Raw genomic sequence first — 23,489 nt, 5'->3', positions numbered from 1 at the left:
CTAGCATTCAATGACTAATTTTACTAATTTGAAAACTTAGCCAAACCAGTTTTCATGAATACAAGAAAAGATAAAGACAAAATATAATCATATAATTACCTGAATACAATTACAAGTTTTCAGATAACATGTGGTTATTTCACATTAGGTCAAAATATAAATATATAAATAAATAAATAATTTACGCAAATATCATAAAAGTATTAATTTCAGAAAAAGTTTGGCTCTTTAGAAAATGAGAAAAAATTAACTATTATTTTGTTTTTAGGCTCCATAATCATAACAACTCTTTGAAATTAAACAAATAGCTTTTCTGCTTCCTTTAGTTTCTTTTTCCTATCCATTTTAGCAACTACAGCCCAACGGTCCTCCTGCATTTTCTTCATAGCTCCAAACTTCTGTGTAGATCCAGGGGTTGTTAGAGATGAAGGGGTCTGGATACAAAATAAAATCAAAGTATGTTTAATGTAAAAAAATAAAGCCCCATTTTTGAAATTTTCTGAAATAAAATTTAAAAGCTACCCTTTTTGTTGTTCTGGCACGAAGATGAGAAGCTGGTGAATTATTATTCTTGGGTAATTTTTTCAATATCTCTTCCTCTGAAACCATGCTCTTAAAAAAATACACAAAAATATAATTTGGGGGTGACATCATTAATATTAATGTTAATCATTAATATTAGTAACATTCTGTCTACCTACCATATGAGGAGGAAGAGGAGGAAGAAAAAAAGGAGAAGACGATGGACAGAGAAGAAAGATGGAAGAAAACTATGACAAAATAACCTCAATCTGCCAAATAAAGACTGTTATAATTGTCAAATAATAATACTTTGATAAAGATTTCAACCAATAAGTGGTATAAAATAAAGGAACATGTAAAATTATGCAAATTCAAGAGAGGCTCTGAATAACAAATTTGGCTGCAGCAAGATTAAAAATTTTCACCCAACTTTTCTTAAAAGAAAAAAGAAATGTGAACTACTTTATAACATACTGCTGAAAAACAATATAGTTAATCTCATATGCCAACTGTGCTGTATCAAGTATTTCAAAATGCCATTTTTGAAATTTAGAGAAATTATTTGAACCTTAACTTTTAAAAAAATGCTGCAAAAGCATAGAATTCTGTTATAGTAGAGCTCTACTGTATTTCAGTATTGCAATGATAGCTATTATGTACACTTATTACACATATATATCAAGAAATAAAGTAGACAAATAATGTAAACAAATAATAAATGCTATTTGCAATATTTTTACCAGAAGATCAGTAGTTTCCGAACTATCTGAATTAGCATCAAATTCAAAGACCATTTTTCTCTTTTTATTACTTTCTTCAATGGGTACATTCCTGTTTTCTCTCTGCTGAATATTTAGTTTTGTTGGTGTCTTCACAGTATATGCCTATCCAAAAAGAAAAGGAATACATTATCACATCAAATAAAACATACATTACTAATAAAGCAAGTTGAGACTTTAGTAATCAATAACTCTCCATTATTATTGGCAAGTATATGAAGTGTGAACTTTGGATAAGAATTTAATTCAGATGTCCTTGGTAATAAAACTTTTGTAAGTTTCTTCAAAAAATATACAATAGTGAACTTTCTTTCTCCTTCCCTTGAACTTAAAATATGGGAAGGGGAAGAAGGATAGAGAGAGAGAAGGAGAGGAAGACACTACAGCTTCAGCAGTCAAAAATCTTAAGGGGGACTTCAATTTTTGTAACTATTAATACCAAAGAGCTCAATGAACATTGCTCTTTCTACAAAAATCCTTACTGATTCGTAAGAAAATATATTTGCTTATGTTTTGTTGGACCCTTAATTCACATTAGTCAATATTTGGTATTCCATATTACCCAGTAAGTTTAATAATTTTTTTAAAAGTATCTCTAAAAAATAAGGTCAGTGACATCAGCAAAAATGGCAGAGTAAGTAGCCCCCAAAATTCACTCTCCCAGAAAGCAAAGAAAATATTGATAAAAATATCAGAACTAGAGTTCTGATACTATTTGGCATAACCTGGAGATTATTTTTTAAATGGCTGAACATCTGTAAAAACAGCAAGTTTTATGGTATCTTAACTTTTCCTTCCCATCCCCCACTGTAGCTCCACATTAACCTTAAAAAATAACAGCTCACATTCCTGATCCGTCCTGGCAGTCACCAGACAGAGCAGAAAGAACTAGGAGTTCTTTCAAAGCTTTATTCCCCAAGAGTTGTCATTACTTGACCAATCTAGTGGTTCTCTGGAAGACCTCACTTATAAGGCAGTCTTTTATTGACCCATCTCAGAGCTCACTCACTACAAAAAGTTTTCTCCTTGGTGTGTGTGGGGTAGGGAGTAGCATTTGTCAAAAACAATTATAGGCAAGTGTTTTATCTTTGCAGTTCCCTGAGACAATGATTAACAGTTGGGGCAAATGACAGATTAACCAAAAACTTTAAATAAAAGGACAGCTAGTAAATGAGATGTCCATAGGGCCATAGGGTCTTTGAAAAGCTCTGACATATTGCTGGAAATATAAAAAGCCACGCACATGCATAGAGCTGTGAGTTAGTACAGTAAAGACCTGAGAAGGCCCTAAGCTCTTACCTCTGGCAGATATTGAGGGTCTACACAAGCAGAAATTGAAGGCTAAGGCTGAGTTGTTAACTGTCTAGCTGAGTGTTAAAGGCATGCCCTAACACACATTTATTGTCCTTTGACAAAGTTTGGGAGATTTATTGGTCCAGCCATTTAAGGAAATCACTGTGAAAACATTAGCTGAACATTAAGATAACCAAGTAGAGACTTCAGTGGCTCTCAAAGAATACAAGCTTTATGGGATTAGCTTAGAAAAGTAACTGAACAATAACCATGACAAATAACCAAGTAGAAATAACAACAAACCCTGAGGAGAGGGAAGAATCTGATTTCCAGAGCTGTCACATTATTTTTAAGGTTCAGATTTCAAGAAAAAATTTTAAGACATGCAAAAAAAACAAGCAATTATGGTCCATACATGACAGGATGAGGGGAGCAACCAATAGAAACTATCCCTAAGGAAGCCTCGTCATTGAACTTCCTGGACAAAGTCTTTAAATCAGCTATTTAAAATATGTCCAAAGACCTACAGAAAATCATATCTAAAGAAATAAATGAACGTATGAAAACAATGCCTAACTAAGTGGACTATCAATAAAGAAATAGAAATTAAAAAAAAAACAAATAGAAATTCTGGAGTGGAAAAGTACAATAAGTGAAATGAAAAACTCACAAGAGGGACTGAACATCAAATTTGAGCAGGCAGAAGAAAGAGTCCATGAAGATTAAGATAGTTCAATTGATATTATCCAGTTAAATCACTAAAATGAAGAATGAAGAAAAATGAACAGAGCCTCGGAGACTTGTGGTACACCCCCAAGCATACCAACATACATATAATGGGAGTCCTAGTATGTGAACAGAGAAAGGGCAGAAGGTATATTTGAAAAAATAATGGCTGAAACCTCCCAAATTTGATGAAAACATTAATCTACACATCCAAGAAACTCATCAAAATCCAAGGAGATTAACAGTCAAAAAGATAACCACACTGAGACACATCATAATCAAATGACTCATCACATACAAGGGATCCTCACTAATATTAACTGCTGACTTCTCATCAGAAACCATGGAGTCCAAAACACTGTGGGTTGACATATTCAAAGTGCTGGAAAAAAAGCAACTGTTACCAAATAACTATATATCCAGCAAAATCATCTTCAAAAATGAAGGAGAAATTAAGATATTCCTAGATAAACAAAACTATAGAATTTATTACCAGCAGACCTTCCTTACAAGAAAACTAAAGGAAGTCCTTCATGCTGAAATAGAAGGACATGACACTCAAATACATGAGAAAAAAATAGTGTTGGTAAAGGAAACTGCATACGTAATTATAAAATATAGTATAAATGTATTTTTGTTTGTGACTTTTTCCTATCTGATTTAAAACATAGACATATAAAGCAATAATTATAATAATGCGTCCATGGACTTAAAATGCATAAATATGTGATTTGTATGACAATCACAGCACATACCAAAAAAGGAAACGAAGATATATTGGGCAAAGGTTTTGTACACCATTGAAACACATTGGTATTAATTCAAGATAATCATTTTATGATGTTAATTGTATTCTCAGGTTATCACTAAGAAAATTATTTGAAAAAGCATACTAAAAACACAAAAGGAGGCCGGCCTGGTGGCTCAGGTAGTTGGAGCACCGTGCTCCTATCGCCAAGGTCGCTGGTTTGATTCCCACATGGGCCAGTGGGCTGTGCCCTCTACAGCTAAGACTGTGTGAATAACAGCTTTCCCTGGAGCGGAGCTGCGATGAGCAGCCAAAGGTTGACGTGAGCTGCCGTGGGCTGCTGTGTGCTGCCGTGGGCTACTGTGTGCCGCCATGTGCGGCTGGTGGCCAGTGTGAGTGGCCGGCAGCCAGTGAAAGTGGCCGGCAGCCAGTGCAAGTGGCCAGCAGCCAGCTTGAGTGGCCAGCAGCCAGCAACAGCTGCCGTGATCTGCTGTGAGCGGCCGACCGACGACTGGCAACCAACTGCTTCAGACAGGGGGAGTGCAAGGCTCATAATACCAGCACAGACCAGAGAGCTGTGTCCTACACAACTAGACTGAGAAACAACGGCTTGAACTGGAGTGGGGAGAGGGAGGCGGAAGAAAGGGGGGAAAAATACTTTTTAAAAAAGATATTATAATGGAAGGGATTATAATGGTATACTAGGAAATACTTATTTACTTATTTAACAAAAAAGATGGAAGTAATGGAGGAATATAGGAACAAAAAGACATTAGACACATAGAAAAGAAAGAACAAAATGATGGGCATAAGTTCTATCTTATTAGTAATTACAATAAATTTAAGTTGATTAAATATTCCAATCAAAATACAAAGATTGTCAGAACGAATGATGGAAAAAAGCATGATCTTACTATATGAGGTATGATCAAACAATATGGTGAATGTTTAAATAAAAATAAATTTAACAGTAAAAGACACATTGCCATTAATCCCCCTCAAAATATGTCCCCTCACTTCAAACACACTGATTCCATCATTCTTGCCACTTTCTGAAACAGTTCTGGAAGTCCTCTTTTGTGAGAGTCTTCAGTTACACTGTCATGGCTGCCTCGATGTCCTGAAACATTTTGACTTTTGGGAAGAGCCAGAAGTCACACAGTGCCAGATCTGGTGAATAAGGTGGATGAAGACACACCATAATGTTTTTATTTGACAGAAATTGCTATATACCAGAAGTGATATGTGACACAGAGCGTTATCATGATGGAGAATGATTTACAGCACACCTTAAAAAAAAAAATTACGTGTTTTTTTTGTTTTTGTTTTTTTTTTAAGGGGGACACAGTTCACAGTGGTCCAGGCGGGGATCGAACCGGCAACCTTGGTGTTATCAGCACCACGCTCTAACCAACTGAACTAACCGGCCACCCCTACAGCACACTTTAAAACACACCTCTCAACCATAGCTCACACCCAATTGACTGCACCGAACAAGCTGAAACCTGTCATACACTGTTAATAAGGTTTGACATGCCACTTCCTGTATTGAAGATCCTTGCCTTTCTGTTGGATGGCACTCAGCAGCAGCATTCACTGTATTTTGTGATCACAACAGAAAGGCTCCGTGTCACACATCACTTCTGGTATGGCAATTTCTGTCAAATAAAAACATTACAGTGTGTCCTCATCCACCTTATTCATCAGATTTGGCACCGTGCGACTTCTGGCTCTTCTCCAAAGTCAAAATGATCATGAAAGGTAAATGTTTTGAATCGATTCAGGACATCAAGGCAGCCACAACAGCACAACTAAAGACACAAAAGAGGACTTCCAGAACTGCTTCAGAAAGTAGCAATAACAATGGGTAAGTTTGTTTGAATTGAGGGAGAGTGTTTTGAGGGGGATTAATGGTAATGTGTCTTTTACTCTAATTTTTTTTAATTTAAACATTCACTGTATTTTTCAATCACATTTCATATATTGTTTATAAAAATCACATTTTAGATACAATAACAAGAGTAGGTTAAAAGTAAGAGGGTAGTAAAAGGTCAACCATACAAATAGTAAGCAAAAGAGAGCTAGAACGGCTATCCTAATATCAGACAAAATAGACTCTAAAAACAAAAAATGTTACTAGAAACAAAAAGAACATTTTATAAGGGTAAAAGGGTCAATCCATCACGAAAAGATAACACTTATAAGTATATATACACCTAACAACATAGCCCCCAACTACATGAACCAAAAACTGGGAAAATTAGATAATTCAACAATAATAGCAGGTTACTTCCATACCCCCACTTTCAATAATAAAAAGAACAACTAGACAGAAGCTCAGTAAGGAAATATAACACCGGAACAACACTATAAACCAACTAGGTAGATACTTAGGAAATTCACAAATGTGGGAATATGATACACTCCTAAATAACCAATGGGTCAAAGAATAAATTACAAGGGAAATTAGTACTTTGAGAATAATGAAAAGGAAAACACACATACTTATGGGATACAGTGAAATCAGTACTTAGAGAGAACTTTATATCTATAAATGCCTATATTAAAAATTGAGATCAAGGGGTGGATGGGTGGTTCAGTTGGTTAGAGCGCAAGCTCTGGGCAACAGGGCTGCGGGTTCGATTCCCACATGGGCCAGCGAGCTGTGCCCTCCACAACTAGAATGAAGTCAATGAGCTGGCACTCAGCTCCCAGGTGGCCAGATGGTTCAGTTGGTTGGAGCATGGGCTCTCAACCACAAGATTTCTGGTTCGACTCCTCCACTCCTGCAAGGGATGGTGGGCTGTGTCCCCTGCAACTAAGATTGAACACAGCACCTTGAGCTGAACTGCCGCTGAGCTCCTAGATGGCTCAGTTGGTTGGAGCACATCCTCTCAACCACAAGGTTGCCGGTTCGACTCCCACAAGGGATCGTGGGCTGCGCCCCCTGCAACTAACAACAGCAACTGGACCTGGAGCTGAGCTGCGCCCTCCACAACTAAGACTGAAAAGACAACAACTTGACTTGGGAAAGTCCTGGAAGTACACACTGTTCCCCAATAAAGTCCTGTTCCCCTTCCCCAATAAAATCTTTAAAAAAAAAAATTAAGATCAAGACTAGGGAGACATGACAGTTAAATGCAACATGATACCCTAAATTGGATCCTGGAAGAGAAAGAGGACATTAATGGAAAACTATAAAACCCAAATAAAGTTTGAAAGTTAGTTAATAGTAATGTACCAATGTATGTTTCTTAGTTTTGACAAATGTACATGGTAATGTAAGATATTAACCATGGGGAAACTGGATGAGAAATATAAAGGAATTCTCTGTACTATCTTTGTAACTTTTCTGTAAATCTAAAATTAACTGTAAAAGTTTATTTTTTAAAAAAAGTAAGGTCACCACACCCACCAGAATGGCTAAAATAAAAAAGATGAAAAACACCATGTGGTGGCAAGTAGAAGTCTCATTCACTACTAGCTAGAATGTAAATTGGTACTATCGTTAAAAAAACAAACAAAAAACACAAAATTTGCTGTGTGATACAATAAGAAATATATAGTTGGTCTTTGTCGCTGGTTTCTGACACAGAACTTTTAAACCCTAGTAATTTCCTGAGTGATAGGGGAGCTAGGAGCAACTTTTGGTATAATATTTGGTTTTTGGCCCCAATAATGTGATGAGAGAGTGTTTTGTTATTCATAATGAGCTCCTTTCAACTGTACCTGATTTTATGCTAATAACTAGTGATAAGGAGCTCCTAGATAGCTTCAGGATGGTGAACAGTCGCCAGAAAGACCATGATTAGAAGTTTGGAACGTTCCAGCCCTACCCCTGACCTCCTGGGAGGGCAGTGACTGGAGAATGAATTAATCACTGAAGGTCAGTGATTTAATCAATTGTGCCAGTTAAAGAACTTTCATAAAAAAAAAAACAACCCCTAAACAATGGGGTTCAAAGAGTTTCCAGGTTGGTGGACCCATGGAAGTACTAGGAGGATGGCACTTTCAGACAGCGCATGGAAGCTCCGTTCCCCTTACTCATATTTTGTCCTATATGCATCTTTTCCATTTGGCTGTTACTGAGTTGTATCCTTTATAATAAACTGGAAATAGGTAATTTCCGGAGAACTGTGAGTCATTCTAGCATATTACTGAACCAAATTATAGGGAGCCCCAATTTATAGTCAGTTGGTCAGTAGTACAAGTGGCAAGCCAGAACTGTGACTGGCCTCTAAAGTAGGGGCAGTCTTGTCGGACTGAGTCCTTAACCTGTGGGGTCTACATTAACTCCAGATACTATCAGAAGTTAATTAAATCGTGTCACACCCAGTTGGTGTCAGGAGAGTTGGTGAATTGGTTCATGTGGGGGAAAAACACACACACATTTTGTAGCAGAGTAAAAACAGCTCAGGCAGTATCTATTAAGATGGAACATATTATGTATAACCCAGCCTATTCACTCCTAGGGACATACCAACATGTAAAGTACTAAAATGCATATATGTTAAGAACTAGAATTCTTATTGCAACACTATTCAGAAAGCCCAATCTGGAAACTATCCATGAATAATACAATAGCTAAATAAACTGTGGTGCAGACACATAACAGATTACTATCTAGAAATAAAAACAAAGAATCTACAACTTCAAACAATAATATGGATGAATCCCACAAACATTAAGTGAAAAAAGTCAAAACAAAAAAGAATATAATTCTATTTATAGAAAATGCAAAAACAGGTAGTTCATCTAATATTAGAAGTTGGGACAATAGTTGGCCTTGGGGGAGGGTTAGTGACCAAAAGGAGGAATAAGCTCTTCTGAGATGATAATAATGTTCCATGTTTTAATCTGAGTGCTGGTTATAATGTTATGTGTGGTTTATAAAAATTCATCAACTTGTATAATTAAGATCTGTGCATATATTTCAATAAAAAGATTTATAAAATTTTTTAAAGTAAGGCCATTCTTTAATAGAGATTATTTCATATTCTGAATAATATAATAGTAAATACAACAAAATAACTTTATATAAAAGCTTCTCTAAGCTATGTGGACTAATTTTCGTAATTTCCATGAGGTGAACAACATAGATATAATAGGATGTGAGTGGGACTCTTCCTTTTGCTCTAGAATTGTCAATGGAGCCACAAAGCTGAGGGGAAAAGTGTTAGCAACCCATATTCTAAAGGAAGCAACCTATGATTAAGGCCAGATCCTTCTCTAGGTCTTACTAAAAAGTGGTCAAAGCAGGCCCTACAGTCACCAAACAACTCCCTTCTTCTCAGTTATTTAAGAAAACTGGGAGGGGAAGATAAGAAATTTCATCTTAGAGGGGTAGAGACAGGTGGAGATAATTTTCTCCTCTACTCCCAAGACAAGTGAGAAGATAACTCTAACAGCAGCCTTGTAAAGACTAGGAGTGCCTTCAAGCAGGGGGCATTCTGCACTGCCATTTATCATGGAAAGGTTGAATGAATTCCCCAAGGATTAAGTGGACATGTGGAAGATAGCTAGAACTGAGCTACTTTGATAGTCTCTGCTCTACAAGAGCAGACTGCTAAGTAAAGGATCCAGTAGCAAGATGATGTGGAATAACAGCAGATGGAGGTAACTAGGGTGAGACTGGAAACTGTCAAGTCAGAACCAGATTTCCCACATCAGAGACCTAAGCATTAGTGAATGCTAGAAAGTTATGGAATCTGCCCAAGATGTCATCAAGTTGTAGACAGTGATTTAAGAAAAAAGAAAAGAAACCATTTCATGCTGGTATCACAAAAAATTGAAACTTTCAAGAAATTGATTTTCTATCTATGTCTGATACTAGATATATGGTATATGATACCAGAACTGTCTTTTTTAATTAAAAAAATTACTACTTTTTTTGAAATTTTAGCAACCAACCTTTGGTAATGGTGTAGGTAAAGTACTTCTGGCAGGCGTCCACAGAATGTCTCTTTTATCTTTGGATTTGCCTTGATCAGCTGATGTGAAGTTTCGAGATATATTTTGAGGGGGAGCTGCTTTAGAATCAAATTTCCAGTAACTAGTTTCACGTGTTTCCAATAAAGGTGTCTGTGTTTTCTATATTGAACAACAGAAGTGCATAAAATCATGATTAAATGTCATTTTAATTAAAGGGCAGCAACTAGTAGATGTAACACTGGAATAAACTAGAATTTACCCCGAAATTTGTTATTGATTCAATAACTTTGAATAAATTACATAATAATTAAATGATTAAATAACAAATTAAATTTCTTTGTCACTTTAATTTCCCATTTAAGATGAAAACGGCATCTGCCCCTCTCTGTCTTGAGAGCTGCTGTGAGAACAAATATGATATTTCAACTCTCTAGCTGACCAAAAACTGAGGATTCTCTAAAAAAAAAAAAATCTCTATTCCTAGTGGCAAAACACCTTAATCTGTCGTTCATTCCTATAGCCTAAAAACCGGAGGGCCATTTATTCTCATTTCTATTCATTCTCTTTTATGCTTTCATATGTTCTCATTTATCTATTTTTAAAAATCATCCTTTTCCTATCCACCAGCCTTACTCCCTTCCAAAAAAAGGGGGGTGGGACAAATATTATGATAGTAAAGAACTAGACAAATTTTCAGGAAAAAAATGATAAAATGGCTACTTGCTTCGATTCTGAAAATAAACAAATTACAAAATTACTCTAAGTACTTAGATATTATTTGAACTCAATTTCTTCAGTTCTCTTTCTACCTTTACATATATTTATTTTCCTTCAGCACCTGACCTAGCTTTCCAGTGAAATCTAGCAATAGTTTAGTGGAATCCTATGTGAAACTCATGCCCATCACTTTTTTTAAAATTAAAGTTTATTGGGGTGACTTTAATTAAAGTTTATATGGTTAGTCAAGTTGCATAGGTTTCAAGTGTACAATTCTGTAAAACATCATCTATATATTACATTGTGTGTTCACCACCCAGAGTCAGTTCTCCTTCTATAACCATATACTTGATCCCGTTTACCCTCATCTATACCTTTCTCCCCCTTTACCCCCTTACCCCTTTCTATTTTACCATTTCCTTTGGTCACCACCATATCCATGAATACAAATCATGGAAATCACAAGAAAGAATACAGCGCACGTGTACATGTACGTACACACACACACGTACACACACACACACACACACACACACACACACACAGAGGGCTACTTTCAAAAGCATAGTGGTTGAATCTGCCATGAGTTTAAATTAGGAGGATACAGGATGCAGGACTGCGATGTGACCACGCGTGCTATGAAAAACATGGAACTATGTGTCAAGTAACACACTCTTTTCTCTGGGATCTATTACTACCTTGCTGGTTGATTGTAAGTAAATCTCCAAGTATCTCCAGGCTTAAATTTATCCACCTATATAATCAAGGAGCTAAAATGAGGTGATTTATAGATTTTTCCCCCACTTCTAGTAATCTCACTTCAGTCCTTTTTCCAGCAGGTATGAATTTTAGCAGCATTTTTTCACAGTTACATTGATGTATCTTTTTTCATAAATATTTCTACATTATAGTTAATAACACAATTTTGATGAAAACAAATTTATTCTGCTCTTTGGCTTTGTCAGGAGTCATCCTTGGAATCCTCAAAACTTAACTGCTTTCATGGACAAATTTTTCTCCCCCAAAAGGACTGAGAATGGCAACTACACCACCTTGTGGCCATGTCTGAGAATTAACATTTCCCTGGTAGACTAAAAAAAAATGTACCCCTCATTCTAGAATACTGAAATAGCCCTCTTCATAACACATCATGGAAATGTATGCACTTTTCTACAATTCACATTCTTTTCTAAATGTTACATTTCCAGTGATACATATATATAAAACATTCAGGTTTTCCTTTTTTATTTTTTTAAACAAACACTTATATGGCGTTTCCCATGTGCCAACAAGCATTATTTTAAATGCTTTACAAATATTATCTCATTTAATCCTAACAACAACTTTAGGAAATAGGTACTATTATTATCCCTTTATAGATGAGGAAACTGAAGCATGAAAAAGTAACTTGCCCAAACTCAGAAATGTTTGATAAACCCAATGATTATTATATAAAAGGCTTAAGATATTTCAATATTTTTGGAATAAAGTATAGCAAGTGAAAGCCTGTTTAAATTTTTCATTTCTTTTTTCATTTTCTCATTATTTGCAATATATCTATCCAGAACACCAGGTAAAATTAGTAATCTACTTGATAGCAGATAAAAAATGATAGGCACGTATTACTGGAACTATACATGAATCAAAACAACTCTATAACAATATGGGATATATACTTTTATGATATAAATATTCTATATTTAGAAATGAATACTAGAGTTTAACCAACTGATTTATCTTCATCAGACACTTCCCTTAGACTATATCTAACCCTGTTGGCTAATTTTAATATGATAATAATTCTCCAAATATGTTTTCAAGTGCCTACCACAGTATCTGGGACATACGAAGCACTCAATATTCTGGGACACACGAAGCACTCAATGTTCACTCACAGAAATATACAATATCTTTCCTTCTTCTCTTTCTTTAAACCCAAATGTAAAAACTTATAGCACTGTCTATACCTAACAAACTGTTTTGAACTACTCTGTCAGTGTTAGTTTATAGGCAAAGCAACCTCTGTGGGGACTTAGAACACTACGTCATTGTACAAATAACATTTAATCATTTTAACTGTAATTTGCAATTAGAATTCTACTGTAATAATCTTATATTACCAAATGGATTAGAGGCTGAGGTACCCCTTTTCCACACACCTGGTTATTTCCTTTCATGGGGCACACCACTAGGTTAACATTCCTAACCTCTCTGTTTCCTCAGGGAAGAAGCAATGACTTAATGGATTGGTGAATTTGGAAGGAGAAACTGGGCACATATATAGTCCAGCCCGTTCCTTACTGCTCCTTTTGGGTACCAGAGGAAGCACACATTCTGCTGTGTTCCTTTATGCCATATGCTTTGCAAAGGCAAGCCATTAAGTGTATAGAATGGTCCCAGTCCAGATCTACCTGTGACAGAGAAGGTAAATTTGTCTAATTTGCAATTTCAGGATTAAGAAATCCTTTTGCCTTCAAATATAAGCTAAATTTTCCAATACTATTTATCAATAACAAAGGTATTATTTTGGTTTTCATTGTCTTTCTCAATTGCTTCAGACCTAAGTGGAGAAAGCAGAATATCATTTACTTAGCCTTCTCAAAACCCAAAATTAGACATAATCTAAACATAAGCTTTGGAATGTATAATGAAAATATTTTTCCTATAACACTGGAAATTTCCCCAGAAACACACAAGTACCTAACTAATTTAAGATAATACTTCTGTAATTAAAATTACAGAAGATTGAAATCTCTAAATCTCCAAATGACAAATGCTTTAAATTTTTAGCTAATGCTTTTAAATAAATAAGTAGCAAGAAACATGTAGGAAATGAAGTTGTATGACATATTTTACATGTTCTTTTCTTTTTTATGAACAAAAAAATTTGTCTAAGATGCTAGAAAAATGAATTGGTTGAAAGAAAACTATGAGAATTATTTAAAATTCTTACTTTGTCTCCTTTTTCTTTGAGAGTAACTGTGTTTCCTTGTGCCTCTCTTTTGAGTTTTTCCTATGAAAATAAATATCAAGTACATAAATGTAGTCATTACTATTATCACAAATGAATGCTCACATTATCAAAATCTTTCTTACGAAGTATTAACAAGAAAGAGTACTGACCTCTAAATTTTATTAAAAAAACAAAAAGAAAATAGAAAAATAAATTAATTCTTCTCTATAGAAATATACTGTTTGGTTTTGAATTACCTTTTTTTAATTCTGGTAAGTCTCTAGCATGTATCTGTGGAATCTTAACTAAGTCTTGTAAAACTCTGAATCTCAACTTTCTCATTCATAAAATGAAGTGGAGAGACTGGATTGTAAAGTAAGGGATACACACAAATAATTAACAGTGAAGAGCTGCAAAGAGATCCAAAATATTATGGGCCTTTAGAGGCAAAATTCACTTGTTTTGTGTGTGTTGACCCTGTATAATGAACTTTCAACATGAAATTAACAGAGATCAGGGACAAAAAGAAATTTACAGAAAAGTACAAAATACAGAGGAAATAATATATCACTCTTGCTAGTGACTAGGGTGTGCGTATTCAGTAGTAAAAAGAAAAGAAAAGAAAAAGAAAAATTAACCCTGGCCTACAGAAAGAATATGTAGTATGCTTTAATATGACAGTCATCTAGAAAACAGAACTGGTACAGCCCCCAGGGAGCCGTAAAGTTCTCAGAGAAGGAAAAGTTCCAATGCACAGAAGTTTAGGAAAACTTGCCTTGCCTGCCCATGATGCCTGTGCTAATATCTATCTTCACTGAAGGCCTTGTTTACACCATTGTATCTCTCCCACTGTGTTGTTCCTAACCAGAGAACTCACTTCACTATGAAAGAAGATGGCAGTAAGCTGATATAACAGTAGTCAATGTTCTTATTATATATCCTATCAACCACCAATGGTTGATCTTCAGAACTACAAAATAGCCAGAAAAAAATTAGATGGCATTAGTAAGTCCTTACCTAAAAATAATTACTTTAAATGTAAATGGACCAAATTCTCCAAGGAAAAGACACAGAGTGGCTGAATGGATAAATAAACATGACCCAATAATATGCTGTCTATGATAATATGCTGTGCTACACTTAAGCTTTAAAGACACTCATAGCCTAAAAGCGAAGAGCTGGAAAAAGATATGCCATACAAATAGAAACCAAAAGAGAGGAGTTGCTATACATATATCAGACAAAATAGACTTTAAATCAAAAGTTGTAACAAGAGACAAAGAAAGTCATTATATAATGATAAAGGGGTCAATTCATCAAGAGAATATAACAATTGTAAAAATACATGCACCTCAGAGGAGCCTCTGAATGTATTAAGCAAATACTAATATGTCTGAAGAGAGAAATAAACAATAGAATAATAGTAGGGAACTTCAGTACCCTACCTTCAACAATGGATAAATCACAGAAATCAATAAGTAAACACTGGACATCAGCTATACTTTAGACCAAACAGATCTAACAGATACACCTTTCCATCCAACAAAAACAATATCCATCCTCAAATATATATGGAACATCTTCAGAATAAATCCTATGTTAGGTCACAAAACAAGTCTCAATTAATTTAAGAAAACTGAAATCATACAAAATATGTTTTCCAACCACAATTGTACGAAATTAGAAATCAGTAATAGTAGAAAAACTTGAGAATTCAAATATGTGAAAATCAAACAATACAATCCATGAACAATCAATGGGTGAAAACGAAATCAAAAGGGAAGTCAAAAATATCCTGAAACAAGTGAAAATGGAAACATGGCATACCAAACCTTACTGGAAGTAAGCAGTTCTAAGAGGAAAGTTTACAGCAATAAACACCTACATAAAGAATAAAGAAGAGAGAGATCCAAGATGGTGGAGTAGATAAACACCGTGCCTGCTTCCTTCCGTGAACATATTAAAATTACAACTAAATTATACAACAATCAACCTGGAGAACCATCTGAAGTCTCGCTGAACAGAAGTTTTATAACTAAGGATATAAAGAAGCCACATCAAGGCTGGTAAAAGTGGTAGAAACGCGAAATGGACTAGCCCCAAACCTCCGTGTGGTGGTTGAGAATCAGGAGGGATATCTTGGCTGCGAAATTTTCCCCCAGAAGAGCAAGGAACCTCACTTCCACACCAGGATCCCCAGCCTGGAGAACTGGTACTGAGAAGAGGAGCCCCCACATCTGGCTATGAAAAACAGTGAGGATTCCGACAATCCGGGTGGGACGGAGGGCTGCAGGAAACCAAGATGTCCTCACCAGGGGCCTGTGCACAGATTCACTCACTTGCAGGCACTCACCCTGGGCTTCAGCAGAGGGACAGTGACTTGGGGGGCATCGGAGGCATACAAGGGGCAGACTGAGGTATCTGACCTCGAGGCAAGGGTTGGAAGACAGTTACCATTCCCTGTGAGGGGCCCATCTCCTGTGCAGTCAGCAGGAGGGTGCCATCTTTCCTGTGTTGAGTCCTCCCCCACAGTATGGCCAAATCTGAATATGAATTGGTCTGATGAGCTCTGCTGGGACACAGCCCCACCCAACTCCCCCAATGCCAGAGACACTTTCTCAGCAAGCAGCCAGCCCTACCCACATTGCACTCTTTCTTGAAAAACTATCAGAGTGTGCGGGCCCCAGGTGGGTGGTGGCTGGTCTCGGTGTGCTCTGAGACTTTTCCTGCGTAGCTGCAGACTCAGCACTGGCACCAAACAAGAATCTACATTAACCTGATGACCGCAACTCTTCCCACTTTAGTGACTCCCTGAGACCCCACCTACCCCAACTTCTGTACCACACAAGACTTTATCAGTTGATGAACCTCAAGGGAGCCAGAAGGTGGCAACATGTCTCGGGGTGTCCTGGCTTTTTACAGAGCTACCCCATGCCCAGCACTGGTGGTAGATGTCCTCAGTTCACAGTGTGGCCTCTCCCACACACCTCCAGGTTTGGCACAGGGAGTGAACAATTGCGGATTGCTTTGTAGCTCCTACCAGGTAGTCCCTGCCCAGTCACAGGCAGTGGGTGACCTGGGCTTGCACCAGAGCCCCTCCCAAGAGGCCCCAGAACCAACATATTGGGTTGATGTAAAAATAATTGCAGTTTAAAAGGTTAAAATTGCAAAAACCGCAATAACTTTTGCACCAACCTAATACTTGGAGGTTTGTTTCAGCCCACAGCAGAGGACGATTAGCCCTACAAGTGGCACACACAAAGGGAAGTCTCAACAGGCAGCAGAGCCCACTGGGTCAAATCCCATTCAGTGGGGTAAGCACCCCCCCACACACAGCAGCCTATAAGCTGTTGACGTGGCCAAACCCCACAGCCTATCAGCCTGAGGTTCAATACCACTTATTGATGTGCCGATAGCAATCAAAGCTCAACTATAATAGGAGAGCATACATAACCCACACAAGGGACACTCCTGGAGTACCCAGAGCAGGTGACCAGAAAGACTGTGCCAGGGTCACATAGGGCACCTACTACATAAGGCCACCTGGCCAAGATGGAGAGATATAGCAGATGTACCTCAAACATAGACACAAACAGGGAGGCAGCCAAAATAAGGAAACAAAAAACCACTTCCCAAATAAAAGAACTCTAGACAACTCCAGAAAAAGAACTAAACAAAATGGAGGCAAGCAACCTACCAGAGACAGAGTTCAAAATAATGGTTATATGGATGCCCAAGGAATTTAGTCAGAACTTCAACAAAGGGATAGAAAGCATAAAAAAAGACACAGAAACCATAAAAAAGAACCAGTCAGAAGTGACGAATACAATAACTAAATGAAGAGTAGACTAGATGAAGCAGAGGGTCAAATCAGCGATTTGGAAGACAAAGTAGCAGAAAATACGCAATAAGAATAGAAAAAAGAATCCAAAAAAATGAGAATAAAAGACCTCTGGGACAGCATCAAGCTAACAACATTTGCATCAGAGGAGTACCAGAAGGAGAAGAAAGAAAACAAGGGACTGAGAATCTATTTGAAGAAATAATGACTGAAAACTTTCCTAACCTGGTGAAGGAAATAGACATACATGTCCAGGAACCACAGAGAGTCCCAAACAAGATAAATCCAAACAGGCCCACACCAACACACATTATAATTAACATGGCAAAGATTGAAGACAAAGAGAGAATCCTAAAAGCAGCAAGAGAAAGGTAACTATTATATTGGTGCAAAAGTAACTGCAGTTTAAAAGGTTAAAAATTGCAAAAACCCCAATTATTTTTGTTCCAACCTAACAGTAACTTATAAGGGAGCTCCCACAAGATAGTCGGCTGATTTCTCAACAGAAACTTTGCAGGCCAGAAGGGATTGGCAAGAACTATTCAACGTGATGAGAAGTAAGGACCTAGAACCAAGGTTACTCTACCCAGCAAAGCTATCATTTAAAATCAAAGGACAGATAAAGAGCTTCCAAGACAAGAAAAAGGTAGAGGAGTTCATCACCACCAAACCAGTATTACAAGGAATGTTAGAGGAACTTCTTTAAGATGGAAAAAAAAGATCAAAATTATGAATAATAAAATGACAATAATTACATATCTATCAACAATTACTTTTAATGTAAACTGATTAAGTGCCCCAATCAAAAGACACAGAAGGGCTGAAGGGTAAGAAAACACAACCTTTACATATGCTGACTACAAGAGAATCACTTCAGATTGAAAGACACACAAAGACGGAAAGTAAAGGGATGGAAAAAGATATTTCATGAAAATGAAAATGAAAAAAAAAAAAAATCTGGGATAGCAATACTTATACCAGACAAAATAGACTTTAAAACAAAGGCTATAATAAAAGACAAAGAAGGACCCAATAATCCCACCTCTGAGCATTTATCCAAAGAAACCCAAAACTCTACTTCAAGGGGAACTGTGCTTCCATATGTTCATTGCAGCATTGTTTACAATGGCCACGATGTGGAGGCAGCCTAGGAGTCCATTGATGGATGAATGAATAAAGAGTAGGTGATACATACATATACAATGGAATATTTCTCTGCAATGGAAGAGAATGAATGGGTTCTCGCCATTTGCAGCAGCATGGATGGACCTGAAGGGTATTGTGCTGAGTGAAGTATGTCAGACAGGGGAAAACAGATGCAATGTGACTTCCCTTATATGTGGAATCTAAAGAACAAAATAAACAAACAAACAAAACAGAAACAAACTCATAGATACAGAGAAAATTTTGATGGTTACCAGATGGAAGAGGGGTTGGGAATGGGTGAAAAAGGGGTAGGGATTAAGAAGTACAGATTGGTTGCTACAAAGTAGTCATGAGGATGTAGGGTATAGCATAAGGAATATAGTCAATAATAATGTTGTAATAACTATGTATGGTGTCAGAGGGGTACTGGATTTATTAAAGTGATAGATGGGAGGGGTGTTAGATAGATAGGGGGACAGGGTGAAAAAGATGAAGGCATTAAGAAGTACAAACTAGTAGATACAAAACAGTCATGGGGATGTAAAGTAAAGCATAGGGAATATAGTCAACAATATGGTAATAACTATGTTTAGTGCCAGGTGGGGACTAGACTAATCAGGGGGATCACTTTGTAAATTATATAAATGTCTAACCACTATGCTGTACACCTGAAATTAATATAAAATAATATTGAATGTCAACTGTAATTGAAAAATTTTAAGAAGGGGTTGGGGGTGAGGGGAGTAAGAGGTTCAACTTTCCAGGTATACAACAAGTAAGTCATGGGGATGTAATATACAGCTTGGGAATATAGTCAATAATATTGTGATAGCATAGTACCATGTCAGATGGTTTTTGGACTTAGGTGATCACTTCTTTAGGTGTATAAATGTTGAATAACTATTGTGTACACATGAAACTAATATAATATTGTATGTAGGCTATATTTTGATAAAAATCTTATTTTAAGAAAGAAATGGATAAATTCGTAGAAACATACACTTACCAAGACTGAATCATGAGGAAATAGAAAATGTGAACAGACCAATAACAAGTAAGGAAAACTGGTGTTCAAAAATCTCCCAACAATAAAAGTCCACAACCTGATGAATTTACTGGTGAACAACTGGACCTGGAGCTGAGCTGCGCCCTCCACAACTAAGACTGAAAGGACAACTTGAAGCTGAACGGCACGGCACCCTCCACAACTAAGATTGAAAGGACAACAACTTGACTTGGAAAAAAAGTCCTGAAAGTACACACTATTCCCCAATAAAATCTTAAAAAAAAAAAAAATTCTAAAATTTATATGAAACCATAAAAGACCCCAAGTAGCCAAAACACTCCTGAGAAAGAACAAAGTGGGAAGCATCACACATCCTGATTTTAAGCTATTTTATAAAGTTACAGAAATAAAACCTATGGTAATGGCATAAAAACAGATACATAGACCAATGGAACAGAATTGAGAGTCCAGAAATAAACCCATGCATATATGGTCAACTAATATTTGACAAGGGAGCCAAGAATACTTGATGGAGAAAAGGCAGTCTCTTCAATAAATGATTTTTGGAAAACTGAATATTCACATGTAAAAATGAAACAAGACCCCTATTTTACATCACTCACACAAATGAACATGAAATGGGTTAAAGACTTAAACGTAAGACTGGAAACCACAAAACTCCTAGAGGAAAACAGCTCCTTGACATGGGTCTTGGCAATCATTTTTTGGATATGACACCAAAATCAAAAATAAACAAGGGGGACTACATCAAACTAAAAAGCTTCTGCACGTAAAGAAACAAGCAACGAATGAAATGACATTCTACAGAACAGGGGAAAATTGCAAATCATATATTTGATAAGGGGTTAATATCAAAAATATGTAAAGAACCCAATAGCAAAAAACCAAAAATCCAATTTTTAAAATGTGCAAAGGATCTGAATAGACATTTTTCCAAAGAAGATATATAAATGGCCAACAGGTACATGTAAAGGTGCTCAAAATCACTAATTATCAGGGATGCAAATCAAAACCACAATGAAATATCCCCTCACACCTATTAGAATGGCTATCATCAAAAAGACAAGAGATAACAAGTGCTGACAAGGATGAAAGGGACCCCAGTGCAGTGTTTGTGGAACTGTAAATTGGTACAGCCACTATGGAAAACAGTATGGAGGTTCTCCAAAAAATTAAAAAAAAAAAACCATCATGGGATCCAGCAATTCCACTTCTGGGAATATATCCAAAGGAAACAAAAACACTAAATCAAAGAACTACCTGCACATCCATATTCACGGCAGCATTTTTTACAATAGCCAAAATAAGGGAATGACCTAAGTGTTTTATATACGTGTGTGTGTGTGTATATATATACACACACACATACATACATAAACACACACACACACACAAAATGGAATATTATTCAGCAATATTGAAAAGAGGAAATCCTGCCATTTGTGACAACATGGATGAACCTTGAGAGCATTATGCTAAGTGAAATAAGTTAGAGAAAGGCAAATAATGTATGATCTCACTTATATGTGGAATTTTTAAAAAGCTATAGAAAAGGGATCAGATTTGTGATTAGTAGAGGTAGAGTAGGAGGACGGGGAATTGGAAAGAGGTGGTCAAAAGGTACAAACTTCAAATTACAAGATAAATATGTTCTAGGGATGTAATGTATAATATCATGACTATAGTTAATTCTGTTGAATGGAATATCTGAAATTTGTTAAGACAGTAAATCCTAAGAATTCTTATCTCAAGGAAAAAAACAAATGTTTTCTTTTCCTTTTTTGTATCTATATGAGATGAAGAATGTTAACTAAACTTATTGTGGTAATCATTTCATAATATATGCAAATCAAATCATTGTGCTGTACACCTTAAACTTATACAGTGTTGTATGTCAATTATATATCAGGAAAACTGGAAAAAATTGTGAAAAATGAACTTCAGGAGTAGTCAAAGACAAGGAAGGATTCCTCTTCTACTGAAACAGTAGGATAAAGGCAAATGTGTATGTTACTATTGCAGGTAAAGAGAAAGCCATTTAGTCATTCCTTTGAAAGACATTTATTGAAAACAGAAAATTTTCAAAAGCACTGTGCTAAGGGAAAACAAACACAAATAAAACATAATCCTAGCCCCTGAAGAACTTGAAATATAATGGGGGCACAGAGAGACATAACTATTTAATATAAGAACAAAGTGCTATGAGAATACTTATATACAATAAGGTCACCTTTGCATGATGAAAAATGTGTGAGATTTTTCCATAGGTGGAGAAAGGAATTAAATGAAGGAGACACAGTTAAACAAATGCAAAGATGCTTGAAATTGAAAGTGCATGTTATCTGGCTGTTGAACAAGTGATTAAAAGAACAGGATTTGGAATCATACATAATAGACCTAGGTTTGAATTCTAAGCATTTCTATTTCTTTATTATGTGATCTTGATCTAAATAACCTAACCTCTGTAAAAATGAAGATGATAAGTATTGCTTACAGCATTGTTGTAAGGATTAAATTAGATTTAAGTAGGGAACTCAGCATAGTGCCGATAATATAGAAAGAAAAAAAAAAGTATCTGTCATTTTAAAGTGTGAGTCAATTCACTTTGTAAATTGCAAAACACTACAAAAACATAAGACATTGTTTTCATCTGAAACATGATGAATAGCTAAAAAGCATATCTAAATACGTAAGCATTTTATTATGAGATAATATTTCTCAAATACTTATATCTAAAAGCACTGCTACTCCTAAAGTCTACCTATATTTATATGTGTATAATACCAGGGGTGCCAAAAAAAATGTATACAAGTGGACCCTTTGGTCAATGTTGCTCAAGCAGTAGTTCGCCATCATCAGAAGTGTCTGGATGCTGAGGTAACCACCTTGAGCAATTCTTGTTATTGCAGAAGTCAAACGTGACTTGTATTCATCTTTTGTTATTGGTAAATATTGAGTATTACAATTTTAATACATTTTTTTGCATCCTCTGTATTTAAATAAGGCAATATGCTAAATACTTCTCAAAAAAAGCTAGTGGGGGAGAAACTGTATTTTTAATCCCTAGTTACCCAAATGTTATTTTCTAATAAGATATGTTTATACAAACAAAAAGTTGCACCTAAACCTTACAATTAGTTATTTTATAATGCCACAAACCTACTTTTTTCTCTCTTTCTATTTCAAGTTGTTTCTTAACAGACGAAAGTTCATTTTTCAGATTAGATAGTTCAATCTCCTAAAGAAAAAGAAACATGAAATTTGAAAGTGCATATAAATGCAAACTAGTGGTTCAAATACATTTAGTTTTATAGAGAAATAAGTTCACTCATAAACATAACTAAAGATTTAATTTATACAAATGTTTGTATTATTTGCTTGCTTTAAAGAAATATTTAACACTATGTAACTTTCCTCCTCATCCTCTCCCAGTCTATCCCATCCTCCTCTCCCAATCTCATAATCAGAGCTCCAAACTTATTTGTAACTTGGAGTTTACAACTTTTCACTTGAAAAAAAAGAGTTCATTCTACCATTTCAAAAAATAAATTGGAAACCCACTTAACTAAAAGCACTTTAGGATCTCAGATTCTTGGATTCTATAGCTGAAAAATTATGGTTTTATTTAATATTATTCTTTAATATTGTTGACATGAAAATTGGCTTTTCGGGCTATTTGTTCCATATCTCACCAAAGACGCTTTTACTGATGACTGTTCTTGTTCTTTGTTCTTATAAAGTCCTAATTCTGAGTCTCTTTCTTCAACAATTTTATCATACTGGTGCTATATTAAACAGAAAAAAAA

At 35.9% G+C, this 23,489-nt stretch overlaps 1 protein-coding gene across 1 annotated transcript in view; it reads right to left on the bottom strand.

Annotated features, from left to right (window-relative positions):
- Positions 1-296: 296 nt before the first annotated feature.
- SYCP1 (synaptonemal complex protein 1) overlaps positions 297-23,489 on the bottom strand; it is an 80,508-nt gene continuing 57,315 nt past the window's right edge. Inside the window, 7 exon segments of the mRNA XM_033093272.1 lie at positions 297-434; positions 523-612; positions 1,263-1,406; positions 9,979-10,158; positions 13,670-13,729; positions 22,847-22,921; positions 23,376-23,468. Coding sequence (XP_032949163.1) covers positions 297-434; positions 523-612; positions 1,263-1,406; positions 9,979-10,158; positions 13,670-13,729; positions 22,847-22,921; positions 23,376-23,468 — 780 coding nt within the window.

This window comes from Rhinolophus ferrumequinum, chromosome 22, assembly GCF_004115265.2.
Source record: "Rhinolophus ferrumequinum isolate MPI-CBG mRhiFer1 chromosome 22, mRhiFer1_v1.p, whole genome shotgun sequence".
Lineage (NCBI taxonomy): Eukaryota > Metazoa > Chordata > Mammalia > Chiroptera > Rhinolophidae > Rhinolophus > Rhinolophus ferrumequinum.
This window is presented reverse-complemented; position numbering and strand designations above follow the sequence as displayed.